The sequence below is a fragment of the Xenopus tropicalis genome, chromosome 2 (genome assembly GCF_000004195.4).
Source record: "Xenopus tropicalis strain Nigerian chromosome 2, UCB_Xtro_10.0, whole genome shotgun sequence".
Classification (NCBI taxonomy): Eukaryota; Metazoa; Chordata; class Amphibia; order Anura; family Pipidae; genus Xenopus; species Xenopus tropicalis.
This window is the reverse complement of record NC_030678.2, coordinates 72,506,812-72,528,084: the sequence shown is the minus strand read 5'-3', so window position 1 is coordinate 72,528,084 and position 21,273 is coordinate 72,506,812. Positions and strand designations below refer to the sequence as shown.

The following is a 21,273-nucleotide window of genomic DNA, read 5'->3' as shown; positions in this document are numbered from 1 at the left end:
CATTGAGGCAGACAAGCAACAAGCAGTGAGTCTACTCTCTTGATTTTACTTAATATGTATATGCTGTAATTACATTTCTTTTTATTGTGCTAAGTCTATGACTAGTATAGTGTTACTAGTACAACCCGGATTCCAAAAAAGTTGGGACACTAAACAAATTGTGAATAAAAACTGAACGCAATGATGTGGAGGTGCCAACTTCTAATATTTTATTCAGAATAGAACATAAATCACGGAACAAAAGTTTAAACTGAGAAAATGTACCATTTTAAGGGAAAAATATGTTGATTCAGAATTTCATGGTGTCAACAAATCCCAAAAAAGTTGGGACAAGGCCATTTTCACCACTGTGTGGCATCTCCCCTTCTACTTACAACACTCAACAGACGTCTGGGGACCGAGGAGACCAGTTTCTCAAGTTTAGGAATAGGAATGCTCTCCCATTCTTGTCTAATACAGGCCTCTAACTGTTCAATCGTCTTGGGCCTTCTTTGTCGCACCTTGCTCTTTATGATGCGCCAAATGTTCTCTATAGGTGAAAGATCTGGACTGCAGACTGGCCATTTCAGTACCCGGATCCTTCTCCTACGCAGCCATGATGTTGTGATTGATGCAGAATGTGGTCTGGCATTATCTTGTTGAAAAATGCAGGGTCTTCCCTGAAAGAGATGACGTCTGGATGGGAGCATATGGAGCACATAGAACCTGAATATATTTTTCTGCATTGATGCTGCCTTTCCAGACATGCAAGCTGCCCATGCCACACGCACTCATGCAACCCCATACCATCAGAGATGCAGGCTTCTGAACTGAGCGTTGATAACAACTTGGGTTGTCCTTGTCCTCTTTGGTCCGGATGACATGGCGTCCCAGATTTCCAAAAAGAACTTCGAATCGTGACTCGTCAGACCACAGAACAGTCTTCCATTTTGCCACACTCCATTTTAAATGATCCCTGGCCCCGTGAAAACGCCTGAGCTTGTGGATCTTGCTTAGAAATGGCTTCTTCTTTGCACTGTAGAGTTTCAGCTGGCAACGGCGGATGGCACGGTGGATTGTGTTCACTGACAATGGTTTCTGGAAGTATTCCTGAGCCCATTCTGTGATTTCCTTTACAGTAGCATTCCTGTTTGTGGTGCAGTGTCGTTAACGGGCCCGGAGATCACGGGCATCCAGTATGGTTTTTTGGCCTTGACCCTTACACACAGAGATTGTTCTAGATTCTCTGAATCTTCGGATGATGTTATGCACAGTTGATGATGATAGATGCAAAATCTTTGCAATTTTTCGCTGGGTAACACCTTTCTGATATTGCTCCACTATCTTTCTGCGCAACATTGTGGGAATTGGTGATCCTCTACCCATCTTGGCTTCTGAGAGACACTGCCACTCTGAGAAGCTCTTTTTATACCCAATCATGTTGCCAATTGACCTAATTAGTGTTATTTGGTCTTCCAGCTCTTCGTTATGCTCAAATTTACTTTTTCCAGCCTCTTATTGCTACTTGTCCCAACTTTTTTGGGATTTGTTGACACCATGAAATTCTGAATCAACATATTTTTCCCTTAAAATGGTACATTTTCTCAGTTTAAACTTTTGTTCCGTGATTTATGTTCTATTCTGAATAAAATATTAGAAGTTGGCACCTCCACATCATTGCGGTCAGTTTTTATTTACAATTTGTTTAGTGTCCCAACTTTTTTGGAATCCGGTTTGTATTTAATTATACTTTGTGCCTTTATTAGAACTGTTTTAAACTCATGGGATGTAAAGTCTGTGTGAATTTTAGACTTTTTGGATGTTGTAGAATATAGTGTGTGTGTGTGTGTGTGAAAGTGTATGAATGCATGCTATAAGAAAAAAACTGAGTTATTCTTAATACAAATGGGGGTATAGCATCAAAGACATTTCTTCAATGTCACTTTTACAGTGTACTGTTATTTCTGACAGAAAACAGTGAAATAATAATATATGTAAATATAACACCATTTTGTGCCAAGTTTTTTGTAATAAGAATGGAATACAATCATAATGACTAGGATACTAGCATGTTATAATAAAGGGCACTTGTATTTTGTGAGTGATTATTGAACATAAAATAAATTACAGCATTGATAGATATTTTATAAAGGTTTGTGCACGTTATCAAGGTTAAGAAATGTTAGTAAGAGTAAATAAAGTAACATAAACACTTATAGTTACATACGTGGTGGTATTTACAAAACAATATAATCCAAATAACCCCTATGGTTGCATGTGTGATTTATACCACATAATTTCCATACAGTATCTACCACAATGTGTTTAGTGATATAGGCATAATCAATGTATACATATAGTTAGGCTAGGTATTGTACAGTGAGGTTGCATGAAAATATCATATAGTCATATAGAGAACATGCACTCTAGAAAATTTTCCGGCCTTTCTCAATGTTGCAATACTGACTACAATTGTATTATTGTTATGTTGTCATGAAATGGCCTGTTTAGTTTTTTGTTTAATACATAGCGGTCACATGGAAATCCACAGCTCATGGAATTTTCCATATCACCTGACACAAGTTCCATCGCCTATGGACTAGTAAGACTGTCATGTACTGTTATGTTTTTCAGTTAAACTTTTCACATTTTTATGTTACTTTTCACAATTTGTGTTACTGTTACCAGTTCACAGTGTTTACTAATATTATTGTTTTTTGTTTTAAATTTATATGTGTGTAAACTTGACCAAAATATATAAATCTATTGCCTGTCTCCCTCTATTTGAGTAGAGTAAAATGTTTTATTTGTGGCTCTGGTAAGTCCATTGCTCATTAATTTAGAAAGCAATGTTAATCCATATTTGCCTGCCATGCCAGTCCATGTTGGCCATATATTCTGCTATCAGTTAGCTTGCATACATAAAAAGAGTGACTACAATATTACAAACAGTAGCACAAGTTACCATTTTTACAACATTAATTTATAAGTTATACAAAAGGCAAATTGTAGTTTTATTGGAATGTGCAAGTGAATGCTCAAGTTATTGTTTAACTACATTTCCCAGCATCACCTGCCAGCTCAAATTGCTGGACCTTTTGCTAAATAACTTAATTGCTGCTACTCAAAAAAGTGGTATGTGGCTTAGTTCATGTTTTTTTCACAAATAACCAAGAAATAAATTTCAAGGTTTGTTAGTAAATGAGACAGGAAGCAACAATGTAAATGAAAATTGGGTTGGATTTTTAGACCTTCTTCAAAGTCTTTTCCAGGCTTTCTATCAGATAGGAAAGATGGGTAGGTGTGGGATGAATTATAGATGTCAGTCAAGAATAGTTGGACCACTCCCACTCCTCAGAACACAAGCTGCCTGTCAGAACTGAGCCAAGTTAAGCAGATTCACATTCATGATAGTTCCCCTTTAACTATCCCATTGAGTATGCTCTGCTTGCTGTTGCCAAAGGAGTCTAATAGAACACTGAGGTATGGCACTCCAATACATTTGCACTTTATAAGAGAACGCTGTATGAGTTGCAGGTAGATGAATCCTTATAAAGATACTGTACTCTCAGATACAGCTCTGTGTTTTTTTGTTTTTTTTTTGGAACATTGCACTTTACTATTTTGTGTTTTTATTGTTAAAGCTTTTTTTTTTAATTAATTTGTTTTATCGTAAGTAGTCTGGCCAGTCACTAAGGAATTATGTATGTTTATTATATTAAAGTATTCGGTGTCTAAATTACACAAAAACTTGTTCATTAAAAAATGGAGTTGGCATTCTTTCAAGATTCAAGAAAAAAAGCAATGCAAATTTGAATATACATGCAAGTATTTTTTTGAAACCCAGAATAGTCCCAGTTTATTTATGAGAAAAGTGTACAGAAAAAAACTTGGCAATAGAAATTGTCTTATATTTTTATATGAATATTTATTTTCCAAGTTTATGAAAAAAAAATAGATTTTCAGCCTTATTGAAAATGAATAGAACAATGTGATTCTCACATGTGTGCAAGTTTTTTTTTTATGTGAAAAACCATGATGCAAATATTCTGCATAGTAACATAGTAAATTAGGTTGGAAAAAAAAAAACCACACGCCTACAGTGGCTTGCAAAAGTATTCGGCCCCCTTGAACTTTTCCACATTTTGTCCCATTACAGCCACAAACATGAATCAATTTTATTGGAATTCCACGTCAAAGACCAATACAAAGTGGTGTACACGTGAGAAGTGGATCGAAAATCATACATGATTCCAAACATTTTTTACAAATAAATAACTGCAAAGTGGAGTGTGTGTAATTATTCAGCCCCCTGAGTCAATATTTTGTAGAACCACCTTTTGCTGCAATTACAGCTGCCAGTCTTTTAGGGTATGTCTCTACCAGCTTTGCACATCTAGAGACTGAAATCCTTGCCCATTCTTCTTTGCAAAACAGCTCTAGCTCAGTCAGATTAGATGGACAGCGTTTGTAAACAGCAGTTTTCAGATCTTGCCACAGATTCTCCATTGGATTTAGGTCTGGACTTTGACTGGGCCATTCTAACACATGTATATGTTTTGTTTTAAACCATTCCATTGTTGCCCTGGCTTTATGTTTAGGGTCGTTGTCCTGCTGGAAGGTGAACCTCCGCCCCAGTCTCAAGTCTTTTGCAGACTCCAAGAGGTTTTCTTCCAAGATTTGGCTCCATCCATCTTCCCATCAACTCTGACCAGCTTTCTGTTAACAATGGCTTTCTTCTTGCCACTCTTCCATAAAGGCCAACTTTGTGCAGTGCACGACTAATAGTTGTCCTATGGACAGATTCCCCCACCTGAGCTGTAGATCTCTGCAGCTCGTCCAGAGTCACCATGGGCCTCTTGGCTGCATTTCTGATCAGCGCTCTCCTTGTTCGGCCTGTGAGTTTAGGTGGACGGCCTTGTCTTGGTAGGTTTACAGTTGTGCCATACTCCTTCTATTTCTGAATGATCGCTTGAACAGTGCTCCGTGGGATGTTCAAGGCTTTGGAAATCTTTTTGTAGCCTAAGCCTGCTTTAAATTTCTCAATAACTTTATCCCTGACCTGTCTGGTGTGTTCTTTGGACTTCATGGTGTTGTTGCTCCCAATATTCTCTTAGACAACCTCTGAGGCCGTCACAGAGCAGCTGTATTTGTACTGACATTAGATTACACACAGGTGAGTAGTGAAGCGTCTACACCTTTCGTCAAACCGCCCACTTCCGGTAAAGTGACAGGTGCCCCGCCCCTTTTCTGGTCTAATGCGTCAGATGTCCCGCCCCTTCCGGTTTAAGTCCCACCCACTACACCCATCGATCGACGCTTGAGCCCCGCCCAGTACACCCACAGGAATGTCACCACGTGACCCTGAACAACCAATGGGATGGCTTATTTAAGGGCGGCACCACATGACCCTGAGCAACCAATGGGGATGTCTTATTCAAGGGGCGGCACCACGTGACCCTGAGCAACCAATGGGGATGGATTCATGGTTATTGAGGACATGCCCGGGCATGTATAGTGTTATGCCCGGACACGTCTGTGACTAAAAAAAAGGATTCTGCGCATTGTGGTTATAGTGGTTGTTGCATTACAATCATGCCACGACGGAGGAATAAAAAACACATATTACAAAGGCAATATTTTAACCCCAGAGCACCTGGCTCTTATGGCGGTATTGAAAACCTGTACAGAGAAGTAAAAAAACACAGGTTAAAAAGAAAAGATGTAAAAGAGTGGTTAAATCAGCAAGATGTCTATGCACTGCATAAGCCTGTTAGAAAGAACTTTAAAAGAAACAAAGTTGTGGTTTCAGATATCGACTCACAGTGGCAAGCAGATCTGGTATCCATGATAGATTTGTCTAAAGAAAATGATGGTATAAAATATATTTTGACAGTTATAGATGTCCTATCAAAATATGCCTGGTGTTGCGGCCTGCGCAATAAGACAGGGACAGCGGTGGCCACGGCCTTTCAGAGAATATTTGAAGAGGATCACCGAACACCGATTAAAATACAAACAGATCGTGGTAAAGAATTCTTGAATAAAGAAGTAAAGCAGCTTTTTGATAAATACAAAATAAGACATTTTGTTTCATCAGACACTGTGAAATGCTCTTTAGTGGAACGGTTTAACCGTACATTAAAGACTAAAATGTGGCGATATCTCACAAAACGTAACACTTTTAGATATATTGATATTTTGCCCAACTTGGTATATAGTTACAATCACACATATCACTCATCAATTCGGTGTAGACCAGCTGATGTTACAAAACAAAATTCATTAAAAATCTGGAAGAATCTTTACTATGAATATTTTTCTTCTAAAAAGATTAAACCCAAATTCAAAATCGGTGATGATGTCAGAATTTCTAAATATAAAGGAACTTTTAGTAAAGGGTATGAGCAGAGTTACACAGATGAAATATTCACCATTTACGATATAAACACCAGGGGGCTCAGACCGCTTTATAAACTGAAGGATCTGGCTGATGACCCCATAGATGGCTCTTTCTACGCAGAAGAAATACAAAAAGTTCCTCCAGATCAGAATCGCATATACAGAATAGAGAAAATTATTAAGAGAAAAAATATTGACGGCATTAATCTATTCTTTGTTAAATGGATGGGTTACCCCCCAAAATTTAATTGTTGGATTGAAGAGAATCAATTGACTGATTTATAGACCATGGATGAGGGATCATTCTATATGACCTTGCCCAGCAATGCATCCTCCAAGATATATCCTGACAACACCATATCTAATTACACAACTAAATTAGCAAAAAGTGTTGACCTTCGAGGGCCATGGGAAGTAGCCCTTACAGAAATACAATACCCCCACACATGGAACACCTTTGACCCCCATGAAGGTAATTTTGTCGTTGGGAAACAGGATGATCTTTTGAAAGAGTATCATATTAAATCGGGGTATTATAACACTATTAATGAGGTTGTGAAAGCAATAAATGCGAGACTCGATAGTTTAAAAATTCCACATGAGCATATTAAACTGCGTTATGATGATTTAGAAAGAAGCGTATCAGTATCTGAATCACCAATATACACTTTTGCACCCGGAGAAAAGCTTGCCCATATTTTAGGTATGGATGGTTATATAGCTCCATACGGTACCTCTCTACCAAAAGTCAAAAAGATTTATGCAGATATAAAAGCAGGATTTTACACAATGTTTGTGTACTCAGACATAATACAACATCAACTAGTGGGCGATAGTTATGTACAACTTCTCCGGACTGTAGAAATCAGTGGTAAAAACAATGAGATAATCACACAGCGATACACACGACCAGATTACATACCTGTATGCAAACAGCACTTTGATTCAGTGGCAATTTCAATTTATTCAGACCAGTGTAAACCAGTTAAATTCAAGTACGGTAAATGCCTGGTGCGATTACATTTTAGACCCCGCAAGGAACTGTCATACTAAAAATGCTGTCCAAAAGAACGTATGGGGATCCGGCTGTATATACCCATTATTACATTACACAAAGTGGCCATGGGCTGGATGGGTTCCGTGGCAGTGAATATATGTATGGAGCAGGAATCGGGGGTCTCTTCCGCGGTTTTTTTAGGACTATCTCCCCGATTTTTCGAAGAGGCCTAGAAATTATAAAACCACATGTAAAGAATGCTGCGAGAAACATAGTCAAAGACGCAGTTGCCAATGTCTCAACAGCTGTTATGGATAGAATGACCCGACCAGCGCAAGAACAAGAAGGATCAGGCATTGCATACATAAGTAAAAAGCCAAGGAAATATAAGAGGCGTTATAATTCAGCTTTCTTAACAATGGCAACCAATAAAAGCACACAACGTAAAAGACGCCGTGTGCAGAAAACAGCTAGACGTTCACCCGGTGACATCTTTTAAGAGAGCAACATGGCTTTTGTACACGACAGTTCTGATGAATGTGCTAAATCTGAACTGGACATCTTTCAAATACCTCCTACACAGACAAGTATTGAAAAATCCCTATATGTAGAGTCTCAGCCCATAGCGGCACTTGCAGACAATGCGCCGCTGGAATTTTTTATATCAGGGAGTGGTGAATATTATTATGACCTAAATAACACACTCTTGTACATACTTTGTAAAATTGTTAAACAAGATAACACAGTTATAGGGGATGGGGCTCGTGTGGGCTTTATCAATTACCCTATAGCCAGTCTCTTTAACCAAGTGGATATAACTTTGGGTGATCGACTCATTTCACAATCTGATAATCTATATACTTACAGAGCTTACATTGAAACCCTCCTGAACTATAGCCCACAAACTCTATCTTCACAATTCACGGCCGGCTTATTTTATAAAGACACAGCCGGCCATCATCATGATAGGACGCCTAATGGGGAAAATACAGGATTCAACAAAAGGGCCCGGTTTACAGCCGGCTCAAAAACTGTAGAAATTATAGGGCCCATTTATGGTGATGTTTTTAATTCACCGCGCCTGATTCTGAATGGACTTGATCTCAAAATTAAACTATCCAGAAATAAAGACGCTTTTTGTCTGATGACTGCTGATGCTGAACACTATAAAGTGCAAATATTACAAGCGGCCCTCTATGTTAAAAGAGTGCAGGTCTCTCCAGCAGTCAGAATAGGCCACAGCCAAGCGCTGTTGACAACAAACGCAAAGTATGCCATTGATCGAGTTTCTCTGAAAGTATACAGTATACCTGCAGGCACAAGGATCACAAACCACGAAAATCTCTTTCTGGGGCAAATTCCTAAAATTGTAATATTAGGATTTGTGGATAATGAGTCTTTCAGTGGAAGCTACCAGAGGAATCCATTATGTTTCCATCATTATAATATAAGTCACGCGGCTTTATATGTTGACGGACAACAGGTACCTGGTGGGAGAGGATTTCAGCCTACCTTCCAAAATGACGCAGCAATTCGTGAATACATGGCCCTTGTACACCTTTCTGGCAAGCAAAAATCAGATAATGGGATTTCAGTGGATCGTGAAGAGTTTATGAATGGTTTTACTTTATTTGGATTTGATTTATCACCAGATCAAGAACCCGGAGCACATTTCTCTCTAGTAAAGACGGGCAATCTAAGAGCTGAAATAAGATTTGCAGAACCTACACCAAACACCATTAATATGATTGTATATTCTGTAAATGCAAACATTATTGAGATCAATAATAGAAGAGAAATATTGTATGACTACAATTAAAAATGAATAACTTGGAAATTACCCACATTATGAAATCAGATGCAATTGCCCAGAGAATGTTTATGGGTGTGTTTCCATGTGATTTATTACCGCGACATAAGGTCCAACAGAAGCCTGCTGCATATATTGTAAATACAGACAGTTCAGAAAAACGAGGCCGTCACTGGATCTTGATCATTTTATGTGATAATAAGAACTCTATATTTTTTGATAGCTATGGGTTATCACCAGAAAATGTTGTATTTCCTAAGGATTTTATACAATTTTTAAAAAGAAATTCTACAAGAATAACATACCAAAATAGACAGCTACAGGATACTGTTAGCTCATACTGCGGTCATTACTGTATATTCATGTTACACCATATAGCCCGTGGTGTGTCTTATAAAAATGTATTAAAATTCTTTAATAGTGATTTTAAAAGAAATGATAGAATAGTAAAACATTTTGTAAATAAACGTATGCTGTATTTAACATTTAGACTTAGACAGTGTTGTCATAACAATCAAACATGTATACCGTATTGTGAAAACACAGCTATGATCTGTAACTGATACTATTAAACTATACAATAAACTTATTTAATAATGGACAACATTTGTGTGTATTTTCTAAAGCAAAAGTGATACATGCTAGTTTGAGATGCAAAGGGGGGGGGGGGGGTTGTCAGTGAACATATTAGGGAAGTGTGACCGTTTCAAATATATAATCACTAATGACAGATGTATGCCCTTTGGCCATCAGTAACTGACCAGAAACAAAAGACAAAAGCACATATGCTATATCAATTATATTGGCAATAAGTACCACATGTGTCTGGGAGATATGACCTCGGGAACTGGCCAGAAACAAAAGACAAAGCACATATGCTATATCAATTATCTAAGCACTCAGGACACTCTGTGTCTGGGGACTCTTGACCACAGGAACATGATCAGGGACAAAAGCATATACAAATTAGCAACATATGTTTAAATGGTATCTAGTCTAATTAATTATAAGTTGAGGGGGAGTGTTAAATATGGTAATATCTAAAACTTATAATTTAAGCAGACCCAATAGCAGTGCAGATAGTTTTGGGGCGTAATTTAGGCCTAGCCAATCGCAAAAACAAGGCATCTATGGGCGGTAATACAGGATGGCCATAAATACAGCGTACCATGAGACCTGGACAATACAAAAGTTTTATTCACAGAAACATTTTTCTGACGATAAAAAAACAAGGTATGTATTATTTTATATCTTTCATATTTTTATACTTGTAGATTTATATATATATATATATTTTTTTTAGTTATACCTTATTAATTGCTATATATATTTTTGTAATTGTTATATACAGAACATTTTAATCGCATTTATTTCTTAAAATTAATTATTATTTAGTTATTTGATGGCTTTTGTTCTATATTTTGTGCAACTAAAGCTTATTAAAATGTTATACTTTTATGTTCTGTTTATGCACATCATTTTAGTATACTCTGTAAACAGCCTGTTGTTCACACATAGAGGGCTGATGGTTTCCTAAAATTTAGACTGTTTTTTCAGACGCTTATTTTAGTATATATTATAAGGATAACGTCCCAGCGTAGATTTATAAGTCTTTTAAATTGATGTAAATAATGTTAGTATAGCTTCAATATTACATTACATTATTTGTATTGTGTTGTATTTCTAGATGTCTCAACACAGCGCTAATAGCATGTTTAACAACTTTGGGGACATTACAGATTCTCAGTTAGGTATGTTTTTACTTTATCTTTCTATGTAGCTATCTATCTATCATCTATCTATGTGTCTATCTATCTATCTATCTATCTATCATCTATCTATCTATCTATCTATCTACCTGTCTTTACTGTATGTTTGATACAGTAATCATTGTTTAATTAGTAAACTTGCTATCTTTTTTTTTTATTTATTATTTCATTTTTGTTATAGCGGCTGTTATGGATGTTGTATTACCACCATTGCCCTATTCACAAACAGAAGATATTTTAGGACTAACAGCTAGAGGTAAGCGTACTGTATTGTTTGTACATTAATCACAGTTATTAGTATAGGGCTCAAATATAACGTATGATATCATAACCACGGCGCTTAGAAAACTATATTTTTATTTTAGACCTAAACATTCTTGACTGTGCAACTCTAAAAGAGCCCGACATTGAGATCATTGCGCATAATGTTGAGAGCCGTGCAACACACAAAAAACCATCACAGACTGAAAAAAGGGGGAAAACATTTCGTGAGTGTACATTAATAAGACATGTTGTTGCTTTGTTTTTGTTTTGTTTTGTTTTTCACCAAGGTACCTAATTAGTTTATGATTTTGTCTCTTCAGGTAAAAAAATCAAGGCAAATAACGCATCAGAAAAGGAGAATATTCCCCCTGTAGAGCGTGTTTTGATGCCTTCAGCCCCACGTAAAGTAACCCAAGCTGAAATACACAATAGAACAACTAAAACATGTAAGTACAGAACTATAGCAAACTAATCTTCTTTTAAATAGTATTTACATTTTTTTTTAATTCTATTTTTTCTTGTCTCTTTACAGCTAAGAGAAGTAAAACAGGCCAGATATCTGATACAAAAGAAAGAAGAGCAACCAAAAACATCACAAATCCTGTTGTTCCTGGACTCCACAAAACAGAAGTCGTTAAATCAAAGCCATTACTAAAAAATGATTTTAATGGATCAATAAGGACCTTGCCATTGTCTCCAGTTTCTAATCTTGATGAATCTACATCACAAGCTGTCAAGGGTGGTGAGTCAGCATGTATAATACCAAGTAATGTTATCAGGTATGTTCCAAAGCAGTCTGTTATACAGAGCACACCTTTAGCTGGTAGGGGTGTAAGTAATGTGAAGAGGCAACTCACATATGAAAATACCCCACCTGCTAAACAAAAACGCGTCGCAGAAACACAAACAGAAAACAGTTTAGATGTTGCGTTACCAGCAGAAGGCCTGTATACTCACATTTTACATTTTACAGGTCTTAGAACTTGGAGTAAAAAAGTACAGAGTGCATTGAGTCATATGGGGAGTCTAAACCACAGATGGCTTAACATGGTTAATTTTTTAGGGCACCTTAACAGACAGGCCATGGCATTAGGTAGTACGGCGCCTGAAGAGTCTAAGGGTGCAGAGATAATAGCTGTTTCTGAAAAGTACACAAAATTAAGTAAGGTTCTTAAGGCTTTTGAAAAAGAAATAGGTGAAACAGCATGACTAAAAATGGTTGGTGGTGGTAGGTTAGAAAAATTTCCCAAACTGTCTGTGAACAGAACTAAAACTATCAATCGGGCTGTTAAAATGTTAATAAGTGCCAGGGCTTCTTTGAAGGCTAGGGCACATAGACGTCTTTGTTGTAACAATGCAAATCTGCATGCTACAACATCGACTTCTTTACCCATTCAATCAGGGGTCCTCAAAACACATGACACACCACACAAATCTGATAGGTTACAAATACAGGCCACGCAACAGAATAGTGGGCGCAGTAATGTACAGGACAGTGACCAAAGACTGTGTTTGGAAGCTGTTAATGCTGATCATGATCAAAATACTGGTGTATATTTAGATGCTATTTACCATCAACAGAGAGACCTAGCCAACTTTAACGGTGTTATGTATATTGACCATTTTAGATTTATAAACTTAGACAGAATACACTCATTTGTGGATGCTGTTAATGCTGTGCATTCCAGTATTCAAAATTTACTGAACAGAACCTTACCAGACATAGCACCAGGAGATTTTGTACAGTTGCGTCTTGAGGGTGGGAATGCTTTTGACCCTGTATATTCCACAAAACAGTCTAGTGAAGCTTTTAATGCTGACACTTTTTTGAATTGCATTGCGAATGCTTTACAGAGTAATGCAGAATGTCTTGCTGGCAATTCTCTAAAACTTGTGGTAGTTGTGATCAGGAATAGGCGCGGTGGTGTGAAAAAACGGTTGCGTGCAATCCCTTACAGCAAAATTATCAGTGGTAAAAAGCAATGGTTGTATGATTTTAACAATTATACTACAAATCTGTGTCTGGCAGCCAGTCTATACGCCTTGATGGATAATGATGATGTCGGTGATGCCGTTTTACTAGAACGTGCCAAACAGTTACACAGGGTTCTAGACATACCAGAGGATCAGCTAGTGTCTTTTAATGACATTGCGGAGTTTGAAAATTACTTAAACGTTAACATTAAAATTCTGTATTTCAGTCAGGGGCGCTGGCAGTTTTATCATACAGGGGCGGCATCCAGAGAAAAGATTTTATTTGTTTTACACCATGAAAACCATTATTATGGTATTAAAAATGTGAAAAGTTTTATTGGTGAGTCATACTTTTGTGAGAGATGCAATTCTGTGTATCACCACAAGAATAATCATGGCTGTCAGCAGTTTTGTAAAGCATGTCATAGAATGGATTGTAGGGATGAAATAGGTATTCAGCCTAGGTGTTTTAACTGTCGTGTGTTTTGTCGTTCAAAAGACTGTTTGGAATTGCATAGACAGCTGGCTCTTGATGACGAGAGCATTTGTAGACTTAAAACGTTTTGTGACTCCTGCTACCGATATGTGTGTAATGGGGATGAGCATAAATGTGGTGGGCTGCGCTGCAGTGTGTGTGGTGTGCGTGTTGGGAAATTTGACACACACATTTGTTACATGCAAAAGTGCAAAGCACAAAAAAGGTGTGAAAAATACATTATCTATGATTTTGAATGCATGCAGGAGACAGGCACACACATTCCAAATTACATCTATGCCGCAAACTTGCACGGTTCCCCCGCTTGGGAGTTTGAAGGTAACGACTGTGTGCAAAAATTTGTCCAGTTTTTTACTAGTGGCGTATTTGACCATTACACATTCATTGCACACAATGCAGGGAGGTACGATTCGTATTTTATTGTTCAAGAACTGATCAGGGAAAAACTCCAAATACAAATAATAAATCAAGGGGGTAAACTGTTGTGCGTAACACTACCTGATTTGAAAATGCGGTTCATAGACTCTTTAAACTTCCTGCCCATGAAGCTCAGTAAATTACCAGAAGCTATGGGCTTTTCAGGGTCCAAAGGTTATTTTCCACATTTTTTTAACACAGAGCAAAATCAAAACTATATTGGGCCCATGCCAAGCATCAAATTTTATGGTACAGATTACATGATGCCTGGTGAGAAAAATGAATTCATGACATGGTACACAGAACACAAAGATGACACATTTAATTTTCAGAAAGAACTAAAAGCATATTGCAAACAGGATGTGGAGGTTTTAAGAAAGGCCTGTGAGTGTTACAGAGACAGGATCATGGCAATGACAAAAAAGAAACGTACATATTACTGTAAGCGTAAAAAGAGGCGTGTTGTAGTCCGTAGATCTATTGATCCTTTTCAACTTGTTACACTGGCGTCTGTCTGCATGGCTATGTACAGATTTAAATTCATACCATTAAACACTATAGCCATTGTACCAGGAGACAATTACCACAAGACACAAAAACGTTTTTCTACACCGGCTATCCAGTGGCTTTTGTATGTAGCACATACAGAAAATATTCCTATACAGCATGCATTAAGGGGTGGTGAAAGGAGGGTTGGAAGGTACTTTTTGGACGGCTATGCTTTTGTTGATGGTAAGCACGTTGCTTTTGAATTTCAGGGCTGTTTTTATCATGGTTGTCCTGTTTGCTACAATGAGGCTGACTCCAATGATGTAACAAATTCAACATACGGACAATTATACTACACATTTTTGGTTAAAAAAAGATATCTGCAAGAATGTGGCTTTATAATTCGTTTGATGTGGGAGCATGAATGGCATGAAATGCTTGAAAAGGATGAACGGCTTAAAGAATTTATCCATAAAATGCAGTTTCCAATACCCCTGGATCCCCGTGATGCGCTTTATGGCGGTAGAACAAACGCTATCAAACTGTATCACAAAGTAGAGGATGGTGAAAACATAAATTATTATGATTTCACTAGCCTTTACCCCTTTGTTAATAAAACCAAGACCTATCCAGTTGGGCACCCAAAAATAATTTACGAAAATTTTGGTTACATCAAAAAATACTTTGGTCTTGCTAAGGTCAAAGTATACCCACCAAGGGATTTGTTTTTTCCAGTCTTACCTATGAAACTGAACAAAAAACTCATGTTCCCTCTCTGTTACACATGTGCTTTGAATTGTCAGGCAGAACTATGCACACACTCTGATGAGCAGCGCTCTCTGACTGGTACGTGGACGACTATGGAACTAGAGGTAGCTATAGAAAAGGGTTACAGAATAGCACAAATCTATGAGATCTGGCATTTTGACAATTCCAGCAATGACTTGTTTACACAATACATTAATCTACACCTCAGGGACAAACAAGAAGCATCAGGTTATCCAAACTGGTGTACTGATGCGGCCAAGAAAAAACAATACATTGCCGCATTTTATGAAAAAGAGGGCATACAGTTACGTGCTGATAAGATAGCCGTAAACCCTACAAAACGTCAAATTTCCAAATTATTTCTCAATTCATTGTGGGGCAAGTTTGGCCAGAGGTCTAACCTACCACACACCAGCATTGTCACAGACCCCGATGAACTTTTTAAGTTAGCATTTCTGCCTTACTATGAACTTTCTGAGGTTAATTTTATAAATGATGAGACAGCTGCTGTAAATTGGAAATACAGTAAGGAACGGTACACAATCAATAAAAACACCAACATCTTTATAGCCTGTTTTACTACAGCATATGCCAGACTAGAATTATACAAACTTCTAGACAGGCTACAAGAAAGGTGCCTCTATCATGACACAGACTCTGTTATTTTTGTGAGTAAAGAAGGTGACTGGAATCCACCACTGGGTGATTATCTGGGTGAACTGACCAGTGAGGTGCCAAATAACACACATATCACAGAATTTGTATCTGCAGGGCCCAAGACATATGGTTACAGGCTTAACACTGGTAAAACAACCTTGAAAGTGAAAGGCATAACGCTCAATGTTGCTAACACCCAGGTTATTAATTTTGACAGCCTGAAAGATCTGGTTCTGGATTACCCACACAATACAGATGTTAAGACGCAAAAGACAATAGGAACAGAACAATCTGGTATTGTCAGAAACAAGAAACGTTGGCAGATAGAGACCAGGACACTACGGAAAACACAAAAGTGTGTTTATACAAAGAGACAGCTGTCAAACGATTTTACAACATTACCTTTTGGCTACTAAATAGAGGCCATGGATACACGGCTTCAACATCCATTCTCCTGTATTTTAGCAGGACCATCAAATTCAGGGAAAAGTTATTTTGTAAAACAGCTATTAGTCAATGCTGAGACACTTTTGTCACACAAACCTGATAATATTGTTTGGTTTTATGCATGCTGGCAAAAATTGTATGATGAATTATCTTCTTCATTTCCCCATATTAGGTTTATTGAGGGTCTGCCTCAAACATTTATGGATGATGATTTGTTCCCTCCTGGTAAGGTAAATTTGACAATTGTTGATGACCTTATGGAAAGTGCTAGTGAGAATGTTGAAATAGAAAAAGCATTTACCAAGTATGTGCATCACAGAAATTTAAGTATTATGTATCTTGTGCAAAATGTGTTTTGTCAGGGTAAGAAAAGCCGGACAATAAACTTAAACACCAAATATATGGTGCTTTTTAAAAATCCGCGTGATAAGTTACAAATTATTACACTGTCACGACAAATGTACCCTGGAAAAACACGTTTCTTTTTAGAAGCTTTTGAGGATGCAACAAGTCAACCCTATGGGTATTTACTAGTTGATTTAAGATCCAACACCCCTGAGGAACTCCGGTTAAGAACGGGTCTATTCCCACCATCCCTACCAGCGGTGTACGTAGTTAAGAAAAATTGCTCTAAAAAGTAAGTTTTTCATTGTTGTGTGCATTCTTAATACTATATGCATTGGTGGTAGGATGTCTAGCAGACTGCGTCGCAACTGGGCCCTTTTAAAAGCCCTTGTGACCGCTAGAGCATCTGATAGAAAATCTATTTTACGAAAAGCCAGTAATGATTTGATAGCCGCCATTAGTGAAATTGCTCTTAATGTGCTTAAAGGGCGAATACCTCTAAAAAAGCCCCAAAAGAGCATTCTAAAGAGGTGGCGAAAAGCTATAAAAAAACTAAGTGATAAAAAATTTCCTATCAGAGGTAAAAAACGGCTTGTGACACAGACAGGGGGTGTCATTGCTCCTCTTTTGAGTTTTGCGATTCCGTTAATAGCTAGCTTGTTTGGTAATAAGACTGCTAGCTAATCATAATGGAAAATGCTGATAAAATGTACCTGGTATCCAAGCTTGAACTTGACAGGCTAAAAAGACCCCTTCCCGCAGTACCTGACATCCGCCAGAGTGTTACACAGCGTTTAGATACTGAAATCAGTGAAATTTTACATAGGAATGACTTATCAGATGATGAAAAAATTAAAAGATACACAACTGTGTTGCAGAGATACTTGGTATTTGCTAAACAGGATGCAAAGGAATTGTCAACTTTAACATTGCTAATGCCTAATAGTACACAACAAACACCAAGTGCCATCAGTAACGAAGATAATGCTGTCCCAGAAATACTAAGACATGTAAATGTCCGTTTCAAGAAAAATGCAGAACTATTGTTAAACAAACTGCGACAGGCTGGAGAAATCACATCTTGGAATGAAAGAGGGGAATTTATTTACAAAGGTAAAACCCTCCCTGGCTCCAACATGTTGGACTTGGTACGCACTACCACACAGAGTCACGGAATGATCAAAAGCAAAATGCCGCATGGCTGGGATTCTTTTATGCACGCCATGGCTGAATTAAACATCCCCTCTACAGTTGTTGGCAATTCAACTACGAGATCACTTCTGGACAATGTAAAAATACAGTTACATGGGGCTTCTTCACCGCTGAACACTATGTCTCTTGGACCTTATAAAAAACAAGCTTTAACAACCGCATCACCAGGATTAACACAGGGTAGTTTACTTCCAAAGAAAAGAGGTTTCCCTTTGTTACAGACAACCTGGTTGACGCTGTAAATATTTTGTAACACTGTAAATACATGTTGTGTTTTAATGTGAATATTGATTGTATATTACATTTTTGTTTCTATTCATACTGTTTACCATTCTACTGTATGACTTGTTATTTAATAAAGAGAATTTAATGGATAAAAACGGTTGTGCTATTGTTATTTTAATAAAAGTTTAATAGAGGGCATAGCGACATGTTACAGAGAGTTTGTGCTTTTACAATATACAGCAAAAACTATAACCACACTGCGCAGAATCCTTTTTTTTTTTTTTTAGTCACAGACGTGTCCGGGCATAACACTATACATGCCCGGGCATGTCCTCAATAACCATGAATCCATCCCCATTGGTTGCTCAGGGTCACGTGGCGCCGCCCCTTGAATAAGACATCCCCATTGGTTGCTCAGGGTCATGTGGTGCCGCCCTTAAATAAGCCATCCCATTGGTTGTTCAGGGTCACGTGGTGACATTCCTGTGGGTGTACTGGGCGGGGCTCAAGCGTCGATCGATGGGTGTAGTGGGTGGGACTTAAACCGGAAGGGGCGGGGCATCTGACGCATTAGACCAGAAAAGGGGCGGGGCACCTGTCACTTTACCGGAAGTGGGCGGTTTGACGAAAGGTGTAGACGCTTCACTACTCAGGTGCACTCTATTTAGTCATTAGCACTCATCAGGCAATGTCTATGGGCAACTGACTGCACTCAGACCAAAGGGGGCTGAATAATTACGCACACCCCACTTTGCAGTTATTTATTTGTAAAAAATGTTTGGAATCATGTATGATTTTCGTTCCACTTCTCACGTGTACACCACTTTGTATTGGTCTTTCACGTGGAATTCCAATAAAATTGATTCATGTTTGTGGCTGTAATGTGACAAAATGTGGAAAAGTTCAAGGGGGGCGAATACTTTTGCAAGCCACTGTAACTGTTAGTTGATTCCGTGGAGTGGAGTTGGGAGTTTTTTCTTTAAAATGATAGTGCTTAAGTGTTGTTTTTTTAAGTATTTTATGTTTTATTCATATGTGACTATTCCTCAAATATATACACATATACTGCTTGGAAGGGGATGGGTGTGTCTCATTGGCTCCCATGGGGGAGGCATTTGAGAAAGTGTATTTGCAAACTTGTGACTAATGTGACTGATTAAAATATGGAGAATAAGAAGGGATGCCATCGCTCAGAGGAAGCCAGAACTCCACAAAACTGGTTTGTGGTGGAAATAGGTTGTTGTGGACAGTAGGCATGGGGAACTGCTGTAAGGCCAAGATCTGAAGACTGCGAAAGGTGTAGGTATATGTGGTAACTATTATGTGGAGAGACCCTTGAAATGCGGATTTTATTATATCCATTGATTTTGACGTTAAAGATTTTAGACATATATTGAGCATATTTGTCGGCCTGTACTTATGGAAAGACGGAGTGGAGAAGAGAAATCTGCCAAATATTGTTTCAGCAGATGTTCGCTGATCTATAGGTAGAAGCACTGTTGGAGAACAATTTTTTTTCACTTGTGCTGTTATTTCACAATTAAGGATAATTATATGGAACACTGGTATACATTTAAAGTTAATGATATTCATTTAATGTGTAAAAGAAAGACACGACTGGTCACAAGGTGTGTCTTTAATAACTAGTGTTTATATAAAATTGCGGTTTCTGAAACTAAGTCAAAAGATGTCCAAAAGCAACATTCCTAGTTTTAACACAGGAATAGATAAAAGGAATTAAAGGGGGCCTACGATTCCTATGCTGGCTGTAAAAAGCAGATTCATTCTCATCTGTAGCTCCATAGACATGTACTGGGTCGTCTGTGTGCCGCTACACCAAGCCTGAAAATTTGGAATTTGGCCTGAAAAAGGTGTAAGCGTGCATTTTCGGGCCAACATTTGTTCAGTGGAGTGACACACTGGGGAACCAGTACCTGTGTGTTGAGCTACATGGAGCTGTGCATGAGAGTGGATCCGTAGTGGATCTACCACTTGTGCCCTACAGCTGCAATAAAGCCTACTGAGGCCACATGTTAACCAGCATTCTTTCTTTATTACATCATTTGACATTATGCCATTTGTGATATTCCCTTACTAGACTCTGTTGTACAGCTGCTTATTAGCTATCATTTTGTAGATTTTCTTAACAGACTATTTCAGCAACACAACAAAACTATGGTTGGACCTTAAAAATCCACCTAATATTTTCTTGCTACAAAGATCAAAAACAGACTGACATACTGTAAAGATTAATTTATTCTTAAAATATTGACATGGATAAGTATTTTAAGAAAATATACAGAACAACATATACAGCATTAACACTGGCAGTGTACAGGATTAGAGTTTCCAAGGGGAAATCCCTTATAGGAATGTAATTTGTATGTAATGTAATTATTAATACCATTATTAAACCATTGAACACAGGAATTTTACAATGCATACAAAATAAATAAACAGTGCAATCTCTCTCACCGTGCTAAAAGAATTTGATCAAAAACAAATTACATTGCGTAACTTACAATCACTAACAATCCCCTTGGCATAGTTAAACCACAAAGTAAACTGCAAAACAATGTATCCAATTTTTTTTAAGGCGTGATAACAAAGCTAGTGTTTTAGTTTGGCCCCTGAAGTTGTTTCTGCTCTATGTATATTACCATTGATCAATACTGTAAAATATGGTTAAAGTAAGAAGTATCTGACAGGTAGAAAGTGCATTTAATATATTGCATAAGGAGGCATTTTTTAGTCTCTCATATGGTTTTTTCCAATAAAATCTCATTGAAACCACTTATCCCACAGCTTATCTTCCCTGGGCATATGTTGGCAAAATGCAATGGAGATCTCTTGTAATGGAACCTTATTGATCCCTAGAAAGAAAGAGATGGTAAAAATACTAATTAGTCACAGTTAAAATAACATCAAAAGTAAGGATTGTGTCATTTGTCATGCATATTAAAAAAACAATGCAAGTTTACATATGAATGGCTAAGGAGGCAAAAAGTTTTGGATTCGTCTA

At 37.7% G+C, this 21,273-nt stretch overlaps 2 protein-coding genes across 2 annotated transcripts in view; one reads left to right on the top strand and one right to left on the bottom strand.

Moving 5' to 3' along the window:
• Positions 1–9,868: 9,868 nt before the first annotated feature.
• LOC116408836 lies at positions 9,869–18,406 on the top strand. The gene is made up of 6 exons (XM_031896868.1): positions 9,869–10,421; positions 10,876–10,939; positions 11,139–11,213; positions 11,323–11,445; positions 11,542–11,667; positions 11,754–18,406. Exon 6 carries the CDS (start codon positions 12,437–12,439, stop codon positions 16,436–16,438), a length of 4,002 nt encoding a protein of 1,333 aa, XP_031752728.1. The 5' UTR covers positions 9,869–10,421; positions 10,876–10,939; positions 11,139–11,213; positions 11,323–11,445; positions 11,542–11,667; positions 11,754–12,436; the 3' UTR covers positions 16,439–18,406.
• A 2,098-nt stretch (positions 18,407–20,504) lies between these two features.
• The window catches only part of myo19 (myosin XIX), a 46,036-nt gene continuing 45,267 nt past the window's right edge, over positions 20,505–21,273 (bottom strand). Inside the window, 1 exon segment of the mRNA NM_001128645.1 lies at positions 20,505–21,124. Within this exon segment, the coding sequence (NP_001122117.1) occupies positions 21,008–21,124 (117 nt within the window). The 3' untranslated portion in view covers positions 20,505–21,007.

Bases quoted from the DNA above. Each gene is read 5' to 3' on its own strand.
- LOC116408836 (XM_031896868.1), top strand. From the start codon at position 12,437: ATGGTTGGTGGTGGTAGGTTAGAAAAATTTCCCAAACTGTCTGTGAAC.